We start from the raw sequence: 22,070 nt of genomic DNA on the forward strand, positions 1-22,070 counted from the left end.
GTCACCCAGACAACTGCTACCCGTTCCTGTCAACCATCAGCCATTCCTCTGTCACTCTGGCAACTGTCGCCAGACCGACCGCCCCCTTGACACAACGTCCTGCTCCGTCCTGCTGTCAGGTCAGGCCTTCTCACCCAGGAACCTCCGCCCCAGGCTCCTCCCTCCCATCTCCAGGCCCCCAGCGGGGCACTGCTCCCACCTGGCTGGGGGTCCCAGCTCCAGTCACCGCCTTGTGCTGAGGCTGCGAGTCCTCCTCGCACTCTTGCGTGGGACTGTCCAGCCACCACAGGGAGCTTTTCAAAATGCAAGCCATGTCCCTCTCCCACTGAACCCCGCCCCTTTCCTTGCCCCGCTCCCCTTGAGAATTGAGTCCAAACTCCTAGATCTGGCTGCCTCCTCCCTTGCTCTGCTGCAGCAGCCACTCACCTCGTTGTTACTCGAGCAACCCGAGCTAATTCCAGCCTCCCACCTTCAGATTTACTGCTCCCCACTCCTGAAAATTGCCCCCCCCAGCAAGGAAGTCTTTCCTGAACCCCATCTCACACAGCTCTCATGCTTGTTTTCTAATCCCAGAGTGAGGCTGTGTTCTTGTTCAGACCATCCCTGTGCCTAGAACAGTGCCTGACACATGATGAGTGAAAGGATACACTAGGGACAAGGGAGGGAAGAAGGGGTTGACCTGCAGGCAGGTTTTAGCCAGGCAGGCCCATCCCAGAGATAAGCATGTATGTATGAGGTCTGCTGGGTCCTTGAGAGATTTACCATGCTGCAGGTCATGACACTCTCCTTGTCTGGGGCTGAGTGTCATGCCAAGCAAAGGTTGGGGACATAAAAGCTGATGCTGTAACTTGTCTGGGGCTGAGTAGTCCAACCTTGACTTGTACCATCCTAATTGGGCAGTTGGAGCCTGGGCGCCCAGAAATTGTCAACAGAAACTGGTAAATTTGGAACAGCTGATTCCAGGAGCTGGAGAAGTAGGTCTCAGACCCCAGTTGGCCATTCAGAGAACTTGTCCCTTCCTGTGCTGCCAAATTTCACATATGCTAAGGGAGCCGAGAGCTGTTTTCCCATGGATCTGAGACAAGATCCCAGGCATTTTTCCCAGGCTGCTATGAGAGAACTTGACCTTTCAAGGCCTGGAGTCATGCTGGATGATCATGGGACGGTGCTGCCCAGGACCTGGCTGGAGAATAGGCTGTCCAGGTGGGTGCTCCCTTGGTGAGATGGTCACTCATCATGTGTCAGGCAGGAGACTTCCTACACTAGGAACACCCTCGTTAACACTGTCCAATAGAACTTTTTATGCTGATGCCCTTGAAAGTTTGCTACAGTGACAGAGGAACTGAATTTTTAATTGTATTTAATTTTAATTAATTTGCAATTAAGTGAAAACAGCCAGATGTGTACTGTATTAGACAAAGCAGCATTTAGCTGAAGATCCATACTACAGGTAGAAACCAGGGACAGAAAGGTTAGAGTTTATGGTTTAGCGGGTGCTGATTTTGGAAAGAAAACTGGGGCCCCAGGGAAGAGAGAGAGATCACTCAGCATCTAGCTCCATGGAGTAGAGGCATCCCTGGTTTCCTGAGGTCAAAGTGCTTGCTCACACGTGCACTTGTATGTGACTTAGGAGTTCCACACCTATGCATGATCCAGGAGACCACCTGTGTATGTACACTGTGTGGACTCCCAGGTGAACACAGACCAGTGAATGAAGGCCACTAATCCAGCATGTCTTGCAAGAAGGCCCACATGTACTGGTGCATTTCCTCAGGGTGGCTCTGTGGGATCCAGTGCCCTGCTCCTGGCAGGATGTGGGCCTCCAGCCGGCCAGGCACGAAGCGGTTGCTGATGGCCCCTACCAGCCCCTGCTCCAGGTAGGTATCCTTCTCCCCCCATAGTAGCAGGGTGGGCGTGGCCAGCTCCTGGGGCTCCAAAGGGAAGGTCCTATGGCCAACACAGACAGGGAAAAGGATGGCTGCCCCCATCCCCTTCCCCACCAACTCTCCTGAGCTTCTGCCTGGGTCTGGTCTTACCGTACAAGGTTTCGGTAGTAATTAAGGGGTCCAGTGAGGCCACTGGGCTGTGAGAAGTCATAAAGGAAGGCCTCAAGCTCACTGGGGGTCAAGTGTGGGATGCCCTTCTTGTGGTGGGTGAGGGTGGTCTTCAGGATCTGGGAACAGAGCAGAACTCTGGCTTCAGTGCTCAACCTACCCAGTCCCAACCAACCATCCTCCATTCCCTCCCACCCTCGGGCCTTCACCCCACTTCACCTGGAAGTCAGACATTGACAGCAACTTCTCCGGCAGCCAGGGAAGCTGGAACAGGAACATGTAGTTGGAACGAAAGAATTGACCAATGTGACGTATTGAGTATTCTAGGGGGAGGAGAATGCAGACATGAAGCCTGGGCCTGGGGTGGCTCCAAACCCCTGCAGCCCTATACATACTCTGGTCAGGCACACAGATGTGCCAACACTCAGGCACGCAACCACTGCCTGCCTGAACCTGTGAAGACACCCACTGCTCCCCTTCACCCTGGCACCAGCTTCTCTCCCTGCTGAGTAGTCATTGTACCCACAGACTGGAGGCACTTCCCTCTGCAGCTCCTGGGAGCACCCACAGCCACTGGTGTGCTTCTCTTGCCCAGGCCTGCTTCATTCAACAAACATTTATTGAGCACTTACTGTATGCCAGGCCCTGTTCTAGACTCTGGAGACACAACATTGAATGGGACAGACAAAATTCCCTTGCCCTCAGTGGGTAGCAATCTAGAGTTGAAGACAGGCAAGAAACAACAATGAAAGAAAGAGAGAAAGAGAGAGAGAGAGAGAGATTTAGGATACAGTTAACGACTACAATGACTACAATGCTGGGAATTAAACTCAAGTAATATGCTGTGTAGGCAGAGATGGCATCTCATGATATTTGAGTTGCTTAGTTACCTATGTCTTCACTGCTAGAAGAAAGCCATTTAACCTCTCTCAGTTTCCCCAACTGGACCATGGGGATAATAACACTTTCATAAGCCTAGAAGGCTTGCGTAAGTTACTGTATGAGGCTCCATGTCAGAGAAATTGTTATCTGTAAGTGCTCAAAAAATGTGAGTTACTCCTAAGTGTATTGTCATTGACTGTACATTGGGAGTGCCACAGGGAAGGGACCCAGCCCCCCCCCCCCCCAGCCCCTGGAGTGTTTACTGGTGGACGGATAAGTGTAGACACAAACACACACCCCTTCAAACAGACACATTCCAGCATCCTGGACTCTCTGACATACCTTGGTAGACTGACAAGGGGGGACCACTGACCACCACCATCCGCTCCACCAGGGATGGGTAGTAGATGGAGAAATTCCAGGCTATGAGTGCACCCCAGTCGTGGGCCACAAGGATGCACTTGAAATAACCTGGGGATTAAAGGAACTGGAGTTAAGTGAGATTCCAGGTAGAGGTGAGTCAGGAGTGGGGGAGTCAGGAGCATGTCCCCACCCAGGCCCAGGATGACATCCTGGATGTCTGCAGTCAGCAGGTTGATATCGTAACAGCCCACATCCCTTGGTGCATCAGAGGAGCCATATCCACGCAGGTCCACAGCCACCACGTGGAAGCGGCTCTGGAACTCCCGGAGCTGGTAGCGCCAGGAAAACCTGTCCAGCAGGCAGAAGAGGGAGGAAGGTTGAGTCAGGGTCCCCAAGCTGTACCTCCGCCCTACACCCAGCAGGGGCATTTAGTGACCACACCTTCCTGCTCTGGACATCTAAGAAAGGAGGATTGGGAGCCCCAGGTCCAGGGCAGGTTACTATGCCCTGTATCACAGGGAGTGTTAACATTATTACTCTTTGTCTTAGCTCTTAGGGCCTCTGGGCCTCTGGTCCCTTGGTCCTCGAATAGACTTCTGTCCCAAAGCGCCCCATCTGGGCCCTACATCTTTGTGCTCCCAGTCTACCCAGCCTTGGTTCCGCCATCCACGGTGCCCTGGTAGTCCGAGCTCAACCTCCCCCTAGTCATGTGCACTCAGGCCTCTGGGCCACAGACATACCAGTTCTCGGGGAAGCCGTGCAGAAACAGCATGAGGGGCCCGTTGCCGCGCCCAGCGGAGACGTAGTGCAGGCGCAGGCCCGAGCTCTGGAAGAGGCACAGCGTGAGATCTAGGGAACCTGTTTTCCCTGGGAAACCCCTCTTCCTTAGGCTTAAAACCCTCCCTTCCAAACGGCCACCCACCTCCACCCCCACTCCCCACCTCGGCCTTGTGCCGACTTAGATTTGATTCAATCTTTTGCGCTCAGCTTGCCTCCGCACCCCGGCCCCGCCTCTTAGGCTGCTCGAACCCTCGCAACCCTGACGGCATCCCGCACGCTCACCTTGAGGGTCAGAAAGCAGTGCTTGCCTAGCGCTGGATCACTCAAGCAGGCGGGCGGGGTGCTCCGGGGGCGGCCGCAGCAGCCGCGCCGGGGCCGGCACAGCACGTGCGTGAGCGCGATGCAGCCATAGACCGCGGCGGCCGCCAGAGCTGCGGAGAACACCAGGCTCCACAAGAAGGCACGCAGCAGCTTCAGGGTGAGGCGCGACGGCGCCAATAGCGCTGTCACCACCAGTTCGGGCATATCACAGCGTTCTGGAACAACAGTGCTGACGTCGGAGGTCTCGGCCACGGGCGCTGGCCGCAGCGGCGAGGCGGGGTCCGGGCTGTGAAGCCCACCGCCTTTGGCCTGAGGTCCCTCCGTGCCGTCGGGTCCTGCGGAACGTGCGGAGAGAAGATCGGGAGGCTCTGTCCGAAACCGCCACTGCACACAACTTACCTGGGTGCCAGGTAAACACGACGGCCAGAGAAAGGCAGGCCAGTGTGTGGGGGTGGAGCCTGCGAAGACCAGTCTTTAGTGGGTGGGGAGGAGCCTTGGGGAGAAGGGGTGATGGAAACTGGAACAGTGGGCGGGGCTTAAGAAGGCAGTGTGATCTAGTAGGATTCCCGCAGCAGGGGGTGGGTGGGGTCTAAACTCTAGAAGAGCATTGGGGTCCTGCACTAGCAGGAAAGAGGGGGCCTCCTGGATGAAACGGGAGGAGCCTGGAGCGAAGGATTGGAGCATTGAAGGACCCGACAGGGTGGACCCAACCTGGCCCAGAAGCCTTGTATGCGTTTGGGGGCGTGGCCTCTGATAGTGGGCGGGAGAAGGCGGAGCCCAGAGAAGGCGGGGTCTAACATTTAGCAGAGAATGCCTGAATGAGGGCTGGGCCAATGAGCTGGGGGCCACTTGGATCCGGGCCACTGAGGCGAGGGGGCGGTGCCAGGCCCTAATGTGGCGAGTCAGGAGGGCCCGGAAATGGAAGGATGGGGCAGACTGAGTCACAGCTGAGATAAGGAGGGAAATTGCCGCGGCCGCTGTCTCCTGTGAGCTCCCCATCCTAGAGCGTGCAACCATCCCCTTGGTCTGGATCTGAGAGACCTAGCACCCAGCCCTGGTTTTAACGGCGGGTCCTGCGGTCTCGACCCCGCACTAGCCTCCAATTGGCCCAGAGGGTCCACCGGCCCGCCCCTGCGCAGCTATGATTGGACTGCGATGGTCACTTTCGAGTCCCGCTTAAAAGCGAATCCACAGGTGTTGAGGTTCGGGCGAAGGTGGCAGATACTCTTGACTTCTGAGGACTGGACCTATTGAGTCACCAGGACCGTGGCTGAAAGAGGAAGCCGGGGGCGGGCCAGGCGAGAGGCTTCTTCCTTTTTGTTTTGCAACCTTCCCCCAAGATCCTGAATCTTTCAGGGTCACTCATTTAACCCTTATAATAACCCTATTACGTGTAGGTTCTATTATCACATCACTGTATTACAGATCATGAACCTGCAATTCGAGGATTAAGTCATTTGCCTAAAGCCACACAGCTGGCTAAACAGCAATCCAGGATTTTGAGAAAAGCAGCAATCTTGGGCTCCGCGTCTGTCTGCACGGTGGCAGCCATTGGAAAACTTTTTTAGCTTTCTGCTGGTATCCTTGGTATCTGAATGTGCATATGTGCCTATTTCTCGATTAGCAATTTGGGATATTATCCCGAGTCAATCATACCACCACTGTTGGTTCCTCTAACCTCAAACACTCCACTTTTTTTTTTGCCATCTTCCACCCTCCCTTCCACTTTCCCACTGTTAACCTTACCTTTGTATTGTCGACATGGAAAGTTATACTGTCCTGGGGCCATAATTAAGTCTGTGGGTTGTTACTTAAAGGGGGATAGTGGTTTATATGGTTTGGCCTCAACAAATGCACTCAGTCAAGTAGCCGTCTATGATTACACAGCCTGTATTCCACGTTTGTTTTCCCTGCACTTATTACCTGCCTTTCTTTTCTTGATTAGCCTGTCATATTGTTTTTTTCACACTTTCCATAAAACCAAATAATTATCTGACCACTTGACAACCTGGTATCCCTCCTGAGTTTTCTAATCTGGCTGCAAGGCTGGTGAACGTCTAGGGACATCCTTTCTTCCTATGCTACACAGCACTGACTCACATCCACACCCCCAACGCCGTTCTACCCTCCAAAAAAAAGCAGTCACAGGATGGTAATTTTATATTCAGTACAAATGTTTATTTTTGCAATGAGAACTGCACAAAAAAAAAAAAACCTTTAGTATATAAGTGAAAAGTCTACGAATTCCCTTCTACAAATGTCTAAAGTGTTTAATACAAGTCTCAGATTCACTGACATAATTATTGGCCAAGCAATCCGTGCATACAGTACAGTGGGGGCTTGTACACACCTCTCACTCTTGTATAGGACTGAGATGTCTAGTACTGTGGGAGGGATTGGGAAATGGCCAGAGAAATTAAATAGATCCAAGTTCTAATTACAACCCAGTTAGAGGAACACCTATGAGGGAGGTGTGGAGAGGGCCATGGCAGAGTTCCCTCATTAGAAGAAAGGTGCAGACAAAACATTTCTCTAGCTCAATAGTCGGACCTGGTCTGGGGAAGTTTTGCAATAGAACACGAACAAAAACAAGGGTGTGGGATGAGACAGAAAAAACCCTGAAGAACCAAAATGTAACTCATATTTGAACCAGCACAGTGGTTTATGACAAGTGCCTGGAGGGTGGGTGGAGGGGCGTGGAGGTGGTGAGGAGGCTCTGACTGGATGCCTAAACTGCACCTGTAACTGGGAGGCTTGGGGGATCCCAAACACAATACACCGTGCCTTTCTAGTTAAAAAGGGAGGTTATGGGTTAATAAACAGTGCTAGAAATGTTTCAATTAGTTTGTCTCTGCATACATATAAATGTTCATCTTACATCCTCAGGGCTGCTCCTGGGTTTGGAGCTTGCCTTGTGGCTACTGATGGGCACACAGACAGGGTAGCCACCTAGTGGGCTCTCTCTGGCAGAAATGTGTGTGCACATCTGCGTATTAGGGAGGATCCTAGTTGGATGTACACTTATCTAAGAATATCTGGTTAACCCTGAGCTTAAATGAAAGGAGTTAAGAGGCAGGCAAGGTGAAAGAACTGGTCCAAGTCCCCTGATGAACTGGGGACAGGATGAAGGAGGGTGAAGGAGAATACTGCTTGGAATCTGGCCAGGTTCTGCTGGAGCATGTCACCTGTCCAGGAGGGAAGACTGGGTACCTGGGATCTCGTTCTGCTTGGGGTAGCAGGGACAGAGCACGGGAGATAGGTTAGGTAGCCCCTTGTGGATATTCTTACACAGACACGGTCTGGGGTCCAGAGACTCTTGGGCCTAGCCTAGACAGTACGTGGTTCAAAGAAATGTCAGGGAGACATCAGCATTAAAAAAGAGAGATGTGTTTATTCCATGATCAGTACAGACCAAATGCATATTCACCGTATGAAAGTCAAACCAGTCACTGACTTGAGTTTGGCCAACACTGAGGCACCAGCGTTGTGGTGTAGAGTGGGTTCTCATGGCACGCATAACCTCACCAAGGGCTCCAATTATAAAAATTAAAAATAAAAAAAAAAATAGTGGGGGAAGTGGCAGCTGACTGGGTGGGCAGGCACCAAGCTGGGAGCCTCTGCCTCAGTCTGTGGCCCTGGCACCCGCCTTGTGCCCTGGCCTGACCCTTCCTTTCCTGGTAAAAAACTCAAAACAGATTTGATGTTAAAAAACAAGCCAATGAATGGAGTTGGGAAGGGAAAAGAAAATACAGCTTTCTGGTTTTATAATTAAAAATAGACTAATAAAGTTTGAAACTGAGTAAAATATAGGCAGTTTTTTGTGTTTTGTTTCTTTTTGTGTGAGTTTTTGAGTTTTTTTATACCAGGTTGGTGGGGGACACCAACAAACTTCAAACAAAGATATGCCAACTATATTTCACTATACAGTACAGCCACGGTCACACACTACCCATAGCGCGGTGGCAGCTGCTGCCCAATGAGGAGAGGATCACACCATTTTGGATGAGCAGTGCCATTGTGTTTGGAGAAAAGAATTAAAAATAAAATATAATCAACAAAAAATAATATATATATACATATATATATGTGTATGTGTATATATATATATATGTGTGTGTGTATATATATATATATGTATATATATATATATATATATATATATATATATATATATATATTAAAAAAAAACCAGAAACACAGGTGGGAAGGAACTGACTTTGGTTGGTGGCCTCACTCACCAGACGAGGCCGGCCCACACATGTGTGACAGTCATCTCGCTCTGGATTGCCATGGACACACACACACCTCCACGGCACTATTCCCTTTTGCACAAGCGAACACTTACAGAGAGCGGCTCTCGATTAAAGGCTTGTGGGGGGAGGGGAGGGGTGGGATCTGTTCAAGGCAAAGTCAGTGCCAGCAAGGGGGTGGGCCGGTGCCCTCTTCTGCCTCCAGCTTGCTTGGGTCTGCCCTGGTCTCCTGGGGGCAGGCAGCTGAGGCTGGGGTGTAGGTAAGGACTCCCGGCAGGCAGGAGGTCATGAATGTCATGTTCTTGGGGACAGGAAACCAGTCATGGTGGCGGCAGCGACGATGTCCTGTGTATACTGTGTAGACATTTGGCGGAGAGTAGGGCCTCTGCCCACACGCGGGGACGTGGACTTGAGTCTGGCCGGCACTTGCTCGTAGCGAGATGTGCTCTGAGCTGATGTCCTGTGAATGTGGCAGGACGTCCGGCTGGCTGTAAGGCAGATGGGCTCTGCAGTCCTCAGATGCCCACCGGGCCCCACCCCGGCACAGCTTGCACGAGGGCCAGGCCCAGAGACAGACCCTGGCCACTGCTACCGCCCCTGCTGCTGCCCCTAACACTATGGAGAGTCAACTTTTTGCCAGAAAATCAGTTAGAAGTCACTAGGTGCTCTCAGAAAAGATTTTCTTCAAATATTGACAATAGGTCACTCTGGAAATTCATGTCAATGGTAGCTGCCATCTGAAGGGAAGACGAGGGAAAAAATCAGGGAGTGAGAGATGTGCCTCCCCTCCCCCTCCAGCATCAGCTGTTCCTCCAGGACCCACTCCCTGGAACCTTGGGGCTCAGAGGCCAGCAGGTGTGGACAAACAGGCATCCTACTCCAAGCACCCACCTGATGGTCTCCCTGTGTGCCCCACTTATCAGAGAGTGATGGCCCTGCCCCTTGCTGGGCCCAGGGTCCCCTTTCCCAGCTTCTCCAGGGCTGGACTCCTGCCTCACCGCTTCCCGGCGCCTTCTCTCCTGCTCCCGCTTTCGGGCCAGCTCCCGCTGCTGGTCCAGCATGGACTGGGGCTGGGAGCTCTGGGCTTGCGGGGCTGCGGCAGCTGCAGCCACTGCGGCCGCCTGTTGCTGCTGCTGCTGCTGCTGCTCCTGCCTCTGCTGCTGCTGCTGCTCCTGGCGCCGGCGTGCCTCCTCATGGACTCGCCGGGCCTGTTCCAGTGCGTCCTCGTCCTCTCGGCTCCTGAGCAGAGCAGGAGGACTTCAGGTCAGACTGGGGCCCAGAACACCCCAGTAGCTCCCACCCACAGAGCCCGTACCCACCTCATGCGCTCTTGCCGTAGTCGCTCCTTCTCCTTCTCCGCATGCTCGGCCTGAGCCTTCAGGGCCTTCTCACGTTCCTCTTTCTCCCGGGCAGCACGGCGGAACTGCTCAAAGCTATCGCTTGATGACTTGGCTGTGGAGGATGGGGTGGTGGGGTGCTTCTGCACTAGGCTAGCCCAGGAGCCCATGTTCTTGATTTTGAGGTCCTGTGAGGCAGAGAGACCACTGAATGGGTGAGGGACCCTGCCGCCATGTGGGTACCTCCCTGGGATGGGGGTGGGAAGTAAGGTGCACTGTGGGCACACAGACCCTACCTTTTTAGGTGCAACTGGTGTCTTCGGCTCCTGTTTCTGTTTGTCCTTTTCGGAAGCCCCTGGTGGGGGCACGTTTTGCTCAGGGGGCCGGATCACAGGCCTCCCAACGTCCACAGGCTTCATCTCTGGCCCTGAAACACAAACAGCCTGTGGGCCTAGGTCACCTACCTGGGTGAGCACAGTGGGCTTGCCAGCCCATAGAAGCTCACGTTCAGCCCTGGCTGGGAGTGGACGGGACACTCACGCTGGGGCAGGTGGACGGGGGCCTTGATGCTCTCCGGGTGCTTGGGGGGCTCCGGCCGCAGCGAGGGGCTGAAGGGCTCGCTGCGGATGATAGGTGAGTGGATCTTCTCCTCCTTCACCACCACCAGGGGCTGGGGCTGGGACTGGACCACGGAGGCTGCACGCAGCTCCTGGGATGGCACAGGCACGACGGCCGGTGAGGTGGGCAGGCAGCCTTGGCCCTGGCCCGTGCCTGGCCCTGAAGGCCAAGGCCCGGCCCTGCTCTTTACCTGCTTCTTAGGCTGGACGTTTTGCTGGGGTGGCGATTGATGGGTCAGGCTCTGGAACTGTTGCATCTGGGGGGAATGTATCATAAGCGGGGAGGGAGCTTCACGGAGGTGACCTAGGAGAGGGGACAAGGAACATGTCAAATTGGTGAGGTTGCTAGCCCTGGGCCCAGCTTGGCCCCCTAATCCAAGAGGAGCCCCACCATGGGAGCCTTGCCACATGGGGTCTGGGGGCCCACTCAGGCCCCGAGCTCAGCATGGAGCAGGGCTTTGTGGAACCATGTGTTCAGTCCTAGGGTTTGAAATTTGTATGTCAGAATCATCAGGAAGTTTGAGAGGTGCAGAACCTGATACATTTGGTCCCAGGTAGGGGTCTAAGCCTGAGCACTTTTTAAAAGCTCTCCAGATGGTACTAATGGCAATGCCTGGATTAAATGCAAGGAACATCAATAACCTCACAGAGCATGCAGCCTGGCTCCCGGCTGTCCCCGTATGGTTTGGTCTGCCTGCCTAAACAGCTGCTTCAGGCCTACGGCTAGCCTGGAACTGACGGGCACCACAGCAGAGTTAGAAGAACAACAGGTCCTTGGCTTGTGATTCTTGCAGGAAGTGGGCCAGCCCACCCATCTTGATCTAACCAATGGGTGAGTGGACCCAGGCAGCCACAGGTACAAGCACTGGGAGCAGAAGTCAAGAAAACCCCACTCAGAAAGGTGTGGCCAGGCACTGAAATCTGATACGTCAACTTCACTGGTGAGGAAACCGCCCTAGGTCACAGTGGGCCAGTCCCTCAGGACAGGGTAACTGGAAAAGACACCAAGTCCTGCCCTCAACTCTTCCATCCACCCCACCAAGGGGACACCCTCCTGTTTGAACCCCTGACACATCTTGGCCAGTTCTACCATGGGATAAGCCACAAAAGAAAAGACACCTCTGTGCTCCTAGTCCTACCTCATGCCTTACACTGACACATCTAACCCAAGCTCTGTGTGTGGGACCTGTAACTGTCCTGCTCTGTCTACCAGCAAAGACACCCTTGGGCACTACACGGGCCTCTGGGTAGGTGCCCACTTTAGTGGGCCTGGAGCTGATCACAACTGATTTCCCTGCTCTCTCTGGAGCCAGAAAAGTTGTCCGGAGATGACATGGTGGTAAGGAGCAGCCTGTCCCTGTGCCTTAGCCCCCAGCCCAATGTGGCTGGTTCTGCTGGCCTAGGTGCTGGGTGGCCCTGTTCCAGGCCTGCCAGCCAGTCAGCTGCAGACACACGATTGTGACAGCCTCCTGCCTCCTTTGGGAGCACCTGTTGAGGTTGTCCGGTGTGATGGCAGGCTCTCAAGCCTATGATCTGTAGGAACTGCCTGCCTGTTGGTGGCTTCCTCCATCAGTACTTAAGAGGGGAAGCGCAGTGGCAGTGCCTGAGAGCTGACCCAGCACCCAGGGATGCCTGCTGAGCTCCTCAGGACTCCAATGATTTGGCCTTTGATTTAAAACCCTAGCTGGGCTCCAATCTACATCGCTCCCCATGACAATCCCAGGACGTAGGAGCTTAAGGAGAGCTGGACCCAAGCAACCAAAAGGGACCTGCCTTGCCCCTACTGCTGGCTCTTCTGAAGGTGTCCCATCACCTATTACTGCTCAACATGGGAAACCTGACCTCGCTCAAGGGCAGAAACAGGCACAACTGCATGGCTGCCAGGACCAGCACCAGTCTTTCCTAGGGAGGACAGCCATCCGTTCTGGGCACCTGGCAGCTTTTGCTGGGTTTAAAAGCAGTCACTACATAAGTTACAGCCTTGTTCAATTTGTGAGAGCACTGCTGCAACCTCAAGCCAGACTATCTGTCTACACTGCCAAGTCTAGGGACCGCAACTCTGATCCTTGCATGTCACTATGTCATGAGGCATAGATGCCACATATCCACACCAGGTTGGCCAGGATGTTCTGTTCCCAGACACTTAGGTAACAAATGCCCAAGAAATGCAAGAGAACATGGCCTGACCAATGCCATGGAGGGAAAAAGCAGAAGGAGATGGGAATGATTCCAAGGGACGGGGGGAGGCGCACCACCTTTGAGCTTTAGTCCAGTTCTCTCTGACATGGTTCTTCCTGGCTCCACCAGATGGATCTCACGACACCAAAAGCAGAGCATCTGTTCCTGGAAGTTCTCAAACAGCCCGTATTGCCCAGACCTGCCCCTGGCTCTTCCTGGAGCTTAATCCTCACCCTATTTGTTAAACTAGCTCCTGCTCATCCTTTGGTTACCTCCGCCAGAGAGCCTCTTCAACCCCTAGAAGTGGACTGGATGCCTCCCTGGGTTCCTGGCATGAATCACAATGCACCTGCAACATTTTTGACTGAGTTCCAAAAGAAGGACCAGTAGGGCCTTATTCTTGGTCATCTCAGCTCACAAGCAAGACACACCCGATAAAGACACTGCAAGAAGCACCTACACCCCATCAGCCACCCGTCTGACCTCAGCCAGAAACATAAGCTGACCTGACTGGCTGCTCAAGGACAAACACTGGACCCAGGACCAGCCTCCCTGGAGCCCAGGAGCAGGGAGCTACTTACTGGTTGAGTAGGGGTCCGACTTGTGGTGCCGAGGTGAAGGGTGATGCTGGATGACTTGCTGAGGCTTGGCGGGCTGTGGTGGGGGTGGCTGCTGGCTAGGAGGCGGATGTGGGGGCTGCGGGCCTGGGGGTGGTGGGGGCTGCTGGATGTGACTGGGGAACTGCATGGGCTGCATGTGCACAGGCCGGGGGGGTGGCTGGTGCTGGGGCTGGGGCTGCGTCTGGGGCGGGGGTGGAGGTGGTGGTGGCTGCTGTAGCTGCTGCTGTACAGAGGGGTGAGGCGGGGGTGGCAAAGGGGGTGGGGGCTGGGACTGCACCTTCACGGAAGGGAGTAGAGGTGTGGGGGGCTGCACCTTCTGCAGCTGCTGCAGGTAGAGCTGCATCTGCATGGAGGTGAGGGGCGGGTTGGGCGGCTCCTCTTCCTCCTGCAACAGCACTTGGGGTGGCTGGGCCATGGGGGGCTGTGGGAGCAGGGGTGGCTGGGCCAGAGCAGGTGACACAGCAGGGGGGCGGGTAGGCTTCGGGGGCAGGGCAGCGGCTCGGTTGCTGGGCCTCGATGGCTGCTGGGGCAGCGCATTGTGTAAAGCTAGAAGGACAGAACAGTGTGCAGTGAGGTTCCCACAGTCCCCAGCTTGGCCATTCTACTCCATTCTGACTTTCTCCCTATCTCCAACTAGGACTCTCTCCACCCTCCTCAGCTTCTCACCACCTGCAGAATAAAGACTGGAAGGTCTCTGTGACTGGGTGCTCACCAGCATTGTATTGCCAGGGGGCCCTGTGCCTTCCACTTCCCTCCCTTCTTCCAGCTGTCCTGTCTTCACACTCATCCTTCAAGTTTCAGAGCAGGCCATGTCCTAAATGCCCCCATCTGACCTTCCTGTCTGGGATCAGTGTGTCCCCCCAACCCTGACTGGGAGCTGCAGAGGGGTCACATCTTTTTCACCTGACAATGCCTGGCCCAGCACAACTGACTCAGTATCTCCTGTATCAAAGCACTAACTCTGCAAAGGCTATCCCGGGATGTCTTGTGTTAATTTCCACAATGGCCCTGGGAAGCTGCTGTCATCCCGAGATAGCTGAAGCTGAGATGGGCTCCAAAGTTTGCCCCGAGTGCCCAGTCACACAGTGGGGAGACCAGGGGACTCCCTGAACCTGGGCGGGGATGGCCACGGCTCACCTGGAGGAGAGACCACTGAGTGCTGGTTGAGATGAGGCGGAGTGCTGTGCTCAGGTGGCTGGGGAAGGTGAGGGGGCAGCTCAGGCTGCGGCAAGTGCAAGATGGGTTGGGTGAAGTGGCCGATGGGGTCGAAGACACTGCCTGGGAGCTGGGGCTCCAGGACAGGCACCTGGGCAGTGATGAAAGGCGGGGGCGAGGACTTCATTGTGGGGGCAGCCTGCTGCGGCATCGAGGGTGGGGGAGGCGGGGGCGGTGGCGGCGGCTGCTGCTGCTGCTGCTGCTGCTGAGGTGGGGGTGGTGGTGGCTGCTGGGGAGGTGGCGGGGGCTGCTGGGGCCCAGGACCCGGGGCCTGCTGCAGCTGCTGGTGGTGGTGGTGATGGTGCTGCAGACAGAAAGATACAAAGGCTGATGTCAGGCAGGCAGAAATTCTCAGGCCAGCTCCAGGGTGCCCCCAGGGCCCACAAACATGAATGGCCACTGCTCCTCCGAGATCACGTACCTTCTTCTGCTCTCTCCCGAGATGCCCCTTCTTTTTTGACTTCGGAGCAATCTCTGCAGAGGAAAAGAGAAGCTAATGAGGCCAGGGAGAGAAGAGTGAACTGCCTTGGACACAGAACCAGAAGAAAAAAGGGTGAGTTTGAGTTCAGGAGAAGGGCTGACTTCTATCTGGTATGGGAGTCTGTCATGGGAAAGAGACAATGTGTAGTGTCACCTACCCATTTTCCTGTCACTTTTCTTAGCTGGGACTTCTGAAAAGCTTCTTTGCCCAGCGTCTAACCCCCCAGTGCCATTAAAAGATGACACCTGGGGCGGTGGGGGCTGAGCTACGGAAACCTCCTTACCCAATGTCGCCCCCCCCTTTCTAGTGAGAGATCACAAGGCAACCTGAGTGTCTGCACCCCAACCTGCTGTCTTGGAAGAACTGTAAGCCTTTGAAATGATATCCACTTGACAGATGGGCAAAGTGAGGCTCTGAAGTTAAAGGACTTGCCCTGCGTCACACAACTGCCTGCAATGGCATTGCCCTCTCAGATGCTCTCCTTTCTATCCCTCACAGGGGGAGCAAACATATTGAGTTGTGGTGAGAGACAGTGGCATGCACTTGGGCCAAGGACAGGCCACAGAGCCATTGGACAGGTGAGGACAGTGCTAACATGTGGGAAGGTCACAATGTATTTTAGGGGAGGGAAAGAGGCAGGCTGAGCAGGAAGACTCCCTAGGACTACCAAGAGCAAACAGGGAGATGCTCAGTGTCATTGTCAGGTTCTCCTTCCTCTTGGGTGAGTGTCCTCGAGAGCAGCTCAGTGTTGGGACGCAGTGGATGTGGCGCAGGGAGAAGGCAGTATATGCCCTGGTTCCTCTGGGGCCAATAGCTTTGTGGACACATGTGTGAGGAGTGTGGAAGAGCCAGCATGCTCCCTATATCCCCACTCCAAGGAACGTGACAACTGGATGCCCCTCGTGAAATTCCACTGGTATGCAAACCCAAGAGATGCGGAGAGGCCCGGCCAGTGCTCACAGGCTAGGAAATGATGAAGTTGCCAACCACCAGCTGGGAAGTGGAACCCACAGTGCCTTTTGAACTCCTGTCACCTTTGCCTGGCAGTCCTTGAACTCCTTGCCAGGGTACTGGTTCTTGCTACTTCACAAAGGGCCATGTTAAGGTTCTGTGAGGTGCATGGCACCTCAAGGTGCTATGTGCCACCCAAAGGGATATAGGACCTGATGCCCTCCAAAAGCTCACCACTCCATGCAAGAGACGAGACAGCAACACAGACCTTAGCAGTTAAGACACACATCCTCATACAAATGGCAGCAACTGGAACACCTGGGATATGAGAACCATAGGCCCAGCAACAAACCAGGGGACACTTAAAAATTTCAGGATATAGGGCCCAGGACTCTGGGTCACAGTAGGAAACCTGGGGAGAGGGACACTACTGTGAGACATACAAAGGGGACAATTTTGAGGGTTTGCAGGATTAAGGCTATAGGATCTGGCAGCTGAATGGTGGGGGATGAAGGGAAGCATTGCAGAGGCCAGAGGACCAGAACCAAAGGGACCCTGCATTTGCTAGGGAAAGCTTGGTGCTGAAAGGCTACTGAGGAAATGCACAAGGTTGGGATGTTCCTCCCAGACAGGATCCCCTCCCAGCATCAATTCCAGTAATAGAAACGGCAGATCCAGGAAGGCTGGGGACAGCTGCTCATACACTGGGCATGCTTTTCGGGGTCTAAGGGAAGGGGGCCAGTGGGTAAATTCTGACCAGAAGAGTGTGTCACGGAGAGAGGGAGGACTGGGCAGGGTCAGGGCAGCCTGTCATCTCATGGACTTGAGGAAGCACTAGTTTTTCCCACTATACAAGAGGGACAGTGGCTCTGAGTCCTCATTAACTCTCCTTAGGTTCTGAGCAGAGACCCATATGAGAACTCATGGGGACAAGGTGCAATGGGGCACAGGGGATTCCAGGAACAAATCTCAGTTGCCTTGCCAAGGTCACTGGGAGTACCCCAGGGCTCCGCAGCAGCGCCAGTGCAAAGGATACCCCCAGGACCAGAGGACTAAAAGGACCGGTTGTGGGGACCAAAGATGCTGGAGCCTGTTTGGGAAAGCATGTCTGGCTCATGTGTCCCAAGCCTCATGTTGGAGTGACTGGAAGGAAGACAAGACAGAAGTGCACGGCTTCACAACACACCAGCCCCAAGACACCCCCACACAAAATTCTCTAAAAAGGGTTACATGAAGATGGCCTCAAATACTGTGTGATCTTTATTCCATGAAAATCTTGAACTCAACACAAATGTCATCTTTACATAGGATGGTAATTGTACAAAGAATTAAAACGTTTTTGTAAAATCTGATTAAAACACTGATTCCACCTCCCACAGCCCCCAAATCAAGGGAAGGAGACAGGAAGGAGAATAAGGGCAGGGAAGAGTTATGGAACCCTGAACTGAACTAGGGAGTCTTGGTGCCAGTGGACACCTGGGCCTCCCATCCCTCAACAACTCCTCAGGCCTCAAAGCCTGCTGGTGAGTTGAGGCCCAGCTGGCAACTTCTACTTCCTAAGTATAGGGCTCTGCAGTAAAAAGTGGGCCTTGCCCTCTGCTCTGTTCCTAGGGCAGTGGGCACAGGTGATAGGCTCGAGTCTAAAGATCAAATTCTCTGCCAGAAGGAAAACCCATGGGCAAGAAAAGGACAGGATTCCTGAATAGTGAGGGTGCAAAAACCCTGTAGTCTGTGGCTATAGCCTACATGCGTGTGTGAAGGGGTGGGGTAGCACACAGGCAGACATTGTGGGAATCCAGGTTGCCATTTGTTCCAAGTTGACAGAATCTTCCCGGAAAGACAATGTTAGCCGCTTCACAACTGTCCTTTGGGAACCTCTGGGCATGAAGCGCCCTGGCCTCAGCTAGGCCAAGCTGCACTGGCAACACGCCAGGCACAGGCCAAAGGCCAACTCAAAATAGTCTGGCAAATGGAGTTGACTGGAAGCCGACTGGTCAGAGGACCAGAGAGTAGCCTGGGACTCTGAGCATCACAGCAGGACCCTAGAGGCTGGAGTGAGAGAGGCTGGAGCTAGAACTCAAGGCCAGCCTGAGGCCGTTATAGCTGCTCCAGCCTGCTCATGATAAACTGCACCTCCTCAAGACTGCTTCCAGTTCCAAAAGGCTGGCTCTGAGATGCCAGCAGATTGCCAGGCCTTGAAGTATGTACAAACTACACTTAAAAAAAAAAAAAAAAAAAAAGAGTTCCCTTAAATGCAGATGTTGCTCCTTAGGGGACTTTTCACATCAGGCAGTTTTCTGCTGAGATGCTGGATTCATGACCAAAAAAGGGCTGACATTTATTTTTAGAGCAAAAAAGCCTCTTGGAAGTCTTGTATAATATGGCCACCCTGGCCTGCCCAACTCCCAGCAGCTGCCATTATTCCAAGGGACTAAAAACTAGGAGGGTGCTTGCACTGGGCACATCCCTCAGAGATATGCAGAGAGCTGGCCCCAAGGGCTCTGACACCCTCATCGCAGACCAGTCCAGTGTTCTGGATTTTGAGAGTCCTTTCTCACCCACCAGCCCAGACCCCAACGCCCTGGGGGGCAGGGATGATGGGCTCCAGGGTCCAGGTCAAATGGTTACATAGCTGATACTCCCCGAAGGCCCTCACCAGTGACTGGCCCCACTGCAGCCTGCTTCTGTTCACCTGGGAGGGACAGAGGCAACCCAGGAGGTCCTCTCCCTATGTGACTTTAGCAGAAGAGGAAAGAAGTCAGAAAAATGACCAATAGGCAACAATGGGAACAACAAAAATGGAAGGACTCCAGGAGGCTGAGTCAGCTGTGGCTGGTGATAGCCTTGGCTGATGGGAGTCACACCAACCACTAGACAGAAGGTGTGCTGAGGGACAGCCCCCACTTCTCACTTGGAAAAGCTCTAGATGTGTGTTCTTCCTTATGCTGAATGAGCTCTCCCCTGGGCTAAATGTCACTGCTTGGTCCAGGAGGAAGTGGTTAGGATCCAGAGTCCCAGAAAAAGATGAAGGGATGAAGAGAGAAAACACATACTTTTGATGGGGCCTTGCACACAGAGCAGCACCCACACCCATATGTATGCAGAGAGATTGTCATCACTCTCTGGGTGATGTCACCCACCCGGAGGAGCCCAGATGACCAGGGAGGCTGGGTGGGACAGCTGGGCAGTCTGTACACAGGAGGCCCGGGCGGCCAGCCAGGCAAGGCAGCCTTCCCGGAGGCGGGACTAGGCGTGTGCTGCTCTGATCGACATGACTAATGCACCCCAGGGACAGGCCCAGGGCTCTGAGGAATTCCATAACTTGATGGAGTCCTGTCCCTTTCACAGAAGAAAATGGACTTAAGCTAGAGCTTGCTGGGGAGGAATCTGGAACTGAAGACCGTTTTATTAAGAGTCCGTGTCCAATGATTAGGCAGGACCTACATAGAGGGAGAGAGAAACCAGTGTGAGAGAAATGGTGTGAAATGTACCGTTCCAAGTCACAAGAACAGAAGAGCTGCAGACCGAGCCAGCCTCCTGTGCCCTGCTCGCTGACAGGGCACCAGAGAACAGCGCTGGAGGCCAGAAGCCCTGCCTCAGCCTGACCAGCTGAGGGTGGGGACAAACCCATCTTCCCCTTAAAAGGGCTACGGATGTCTCCAATACCACCCAAGCTTGTTTACGCTCCTAGAGAGAACTGCTTACAGTAATGCGCACCCCAAGTGCACGACAGCATCTCCCTTACCAGTCTTTGAATGTGAGAGGCCTCTTTGCCTATCCTACTCACCTGCCCTAACCATCCTGGTGTGCCATGCCACCAGGCCCCAATGACTCTGAGCTTATCCCCCCTGGGCTTGCTTTGCTGTACCTTGTCTATCTCAGGGAGGTGATTCAGTCTTCCCTCAGGACTTGCATGGAGGGAAAAAAGGGGCTCTCAGATGTAGGACCTACAGCTAACACTTCATTTCTGCATCCCTACAAACCTCAAGAAACAAAAAACAAATTATAAAAAGAAAAATCAGTTACAAACACTGTTGGGGGGAGGGGCAAATAAAACAGACTGAGGAGGGAAGTCATTCTTTTTTTTTTTTCCCAGGGCATGGAATTCGGCTCCCCTCGACCAGGGAGAGGCATAGGGTCATTCCCACCCACACAGCAGAACAGAAGCCTCTCCTGCAGTCACGGATGCACTGACACTAACTGCATTCCCATGGTCCCCCAGGGCATGCATGGGAAAAACCCGCCCACTGGCCAACCTCTCACTCAGGGCACATTCCACAAGGCTAGCCCCGCCCCAGAATCCCACCAGCTGCATGTGGGTATATGAGGGGTCACCTGGCAGTGTGGGCAGACTAGCTACAGCCTCATCCTACAGGCCTCTCCCTGTCCCTGATAGCAAGTGGCACACCCCTGGAGTGGGGAAGCAGCAGGCCCCAAGAACGGACTGGAAACAAGTTCCGACCCTGTGGGTCGGAAACTGAGGCTAGTTGTCTGGGAAGAATGCCCCATGGCCTCTGTCTGCACTTTCCAGCTCAAGTCTTTCCAAAACATCAAGCATTCCTTTTCCCCCTGGAGCTATTAAAAAATACCCATATGCTCCAATCCTGGGAAAAGGAAACAAGGAGACTAAAATAGCTGGAGTGTGCTCCTGCTGCAACTAGAAGACTAGGCCAAATCTAAAGAGAACCATCCCAACCCTCCCTGAACCCAGGTCCCAGCCCAAGTAGTTAGGGACAGGAGTTCCTCCTAAGATGGACACAAGCTGTGTATCCTCCATCACCTACAAAGAGCCAGACATCAGCAATATGATGGACGGAAGCAGGACCAAGAATCCTAGGACACCCCTGGCCCCATGAGCCAGGTAGACATGATCCCAGCATTGGTGACAGGGAGGTCACAGCTCTGCTCACAGCCCACCTGGGACAGCAGTGGAAACGAGGAACCAGAGCATCTTTAGTTTGTCCAGCTAACGTCTAGAGATGCCTTAGGGGCAGACGGATGGTGGCTCAATTGTACCCACCCTGTCCTCCCAATACTAAACCCTCAGCCAGAATTTTTTTTTTATAGATCACAACCCAAGTAGAGCCGGCTTCAGAGGATGTGTTGGAACAAGCCAATTGCACTGTGTGCTGCTGAGTGGGGGAACACGTGGTGGCCTATGACTGGGCTAGGAAAGCAGTGCCTGCCCCCCACCCCCACCCCATCCCATGAGCACATCACCTCTCTGAACTGCAACATAACCCTGAGGACAAGCCCCATGTCTGAGCTGTCCTTGGCATTCCTGTCTGTGAACACTGGCCAGAAGGAGTGCACGTTAACAACCACCAACCCTAATTTAGTGCCTCTGTTCAGTTTCTTTTGGTGATTCTTGTCTTGGGGCTATGTTGGCAGAACTGACCCTTAATACGAGTGACAAAACAGGCCCATTCAGGAATTTCAGCTCCAATCCAAACAGAAACACAAGAACAAGGAGGAAAAAACAATTTAAGTTCCAAAAGACCAAGGAAAATACCTCTAATGTCTTCCCCACCCTGATGACCTCCTCACCCTCAAGGGAGAACCACCTGTAACTGGTTGCAGAAATCAGCTGCCCAGCTCCATGGACCCAGCAGAAGCAGCCAGCTGGGGAAGCGATTGCAGTTTCCTGTGAGAGCTGGGTAGCAATGACTGCATTCAGTGGTGCAGGGTCAAAGGCTCCTCCTACCTTGGGACCCAGAGCATTTGAGCCACAGGACATAAAACTACAGGGTGGGTCCTTTCTGAGAGCAGTAGACCCTACTGGCCCATGACAGAGCTCTCCAGTGCAAACTAATGGGAAAGAAAAAGCCAGTGCCACAAAGACAAAAGGAAGTCTTACAAAACCTAAGGTGGGGAGGACACATGGGAAGAGGGACAAACTGGAGTTGGGCCGAATTGCAGGAGTCTGGTGCCTGCAGGCCGGCAGCTCAGACATTGTAAATCTCACCCTCCTTCCCGCCAAGACAGCTGTTCCCAGGACTCTCAGATTACTCATTGCACAAT

General features: G+C 53.7%; 2 protein-coding genes and 1 long non-coding RNA gene across 8 annotated transcripts in view; all 3 read right to left on the reverse strand.

The window, feature by feature from the left end:
* Window positions 1-1,331: 1,331 nt before the first annotated feature.
* Window positions 1,332-4,870, reverse strand: EPHX3 (epoxide hydrolase 3). 2 transcript variants are annotated; one of them, XM_090288871.1, is made up of 8 exons: window positions 4,362-4,870; window positions 4,040-4,125; window positions 3,490-3,647; window positions 3,279-3,407; window positions 2,687-2,770; window positions 2,274-2,377; window positions 2,037-2,173; window positions 1,332-1,947 (listed from the first exon to the last, which is right to left on the reverse strand). In XM_090288871.1, exons 1-8 carry the CDS (start codon window positions 4,602-4,604, stop codon window positions 1,722-1,724), a joined length of 1,167 nt encoding a protein of 388 aa, XP_090144997.1. In that variant the 5' UTR covers window positions 4,605-4,870; the 3' UTR covers window positions 1,332-1,721. The 2 variants fall into 2 exon arrangements, with proteins under 2 accessions (XP_090144997.1, XP_090144998.1); XM_090288872.1 differs by lacking the exon at window positions 2,687-2,770.
* Window positions 4,871-8,577: 3,707 nt separating this feature from the next.
* BRD4 (bromodomain containing 4) overlaps window positions 8,578-22,070 on the reverse strand; it is a 73,829-nt gene continuing 60,336 nt past the window's right edge. For 4 of the 5 annotated variants that reach the window (XM_090289812.1, XM_090289813.1, XM_090289811.1 and 1 more), the window contains 8 exons: window positions 15,039-15,091; window positions 14,540-14,921; window positions 13,364-13,948; window positions 10,528-10,908; window positions 10,284-10,414; window positions 9,970-10,175; window positions 9,649-9,889; window positions 8,578-9,387 (listed from right to left, as the gene is read on the reverse strand). In XM_090289812.1, coding sequence (XP_090145938.1) covers window positions 9,319-9,387; window positions 9,649-9,889; window positions 9,970-10,175; window positions 10,284-10,414; window positions 10,528-10,908; window positions 13,364-13,948; window positions 14,540-14,921; window positions 15,039-15,091 — 2,048 coding nt within the window. In that variant the 3' untranslated portion in view covers window positions 8,578-9,318. The remainder of the gene's footprint in view (window positions 9,388-9,648; window positions 9,890-9,969; window positions 10,176-10,283; window positions 10,415-10,527; window positions 10,909-13,363; window positions 13,949-14,539; window positions 14,922-15,038; window positions 15,092-22,070) is intronic. The other variant, XM_090289814.1, reaches the window with a different exon arrangement.
* LOC150000022 (uncharacterized) lies at window positions 17,287-20,082 on the reverse strand. Its single transcript, XR_016513611.1, has 2 exons — window positions 19,918-20,082; window positions 17,287-19,489 (listed from the first exon to the last, which is right to left on the reverse strand). It is a non-coding gene; the product is annotated as an uncharacterized LOC150000022 (long non-coding RNA).

Source organism: Furipterus horrens, unplaced genomic scaffold (genome assembly GCF_987537825.1).
Source record: "Furipterus horrens unplaced genomic scaffold, mFurHor1.1.pri manual_scaffold_10, whole genome shotgun sequence".
NCBI classification, from domain to species: domain Eukaryota; kingdom Metazoa; phylum Chordata; class Mammalia; order Chiroptera; family Furipteridae; genus Furipterus; species Furipterus horrens.

Coding starts and splice junctions, on each gene's coding strand:
- EPHX3 (XM_090288871.1), bottom strand. CDS start 4,604: ATGCCCGAACTGGTGGTGACAGCGCTATTGGCGCCGTCGCGCCTCACC. Junction 3,408..3,489: donor GGATGTCATCCTGGGCCTGG/GTGGGGACATGC, acceptor TTTAATCCCCAG/GTTATTTCAAGTGCATCCTT. Junction 2,174..2,273: donor TGTCAATGTCTGACTTCCAG/GTGAAGTGGGGT, acceptor CTCTGTTCCCAG/ATCCTGAAGACCACCCTCAC.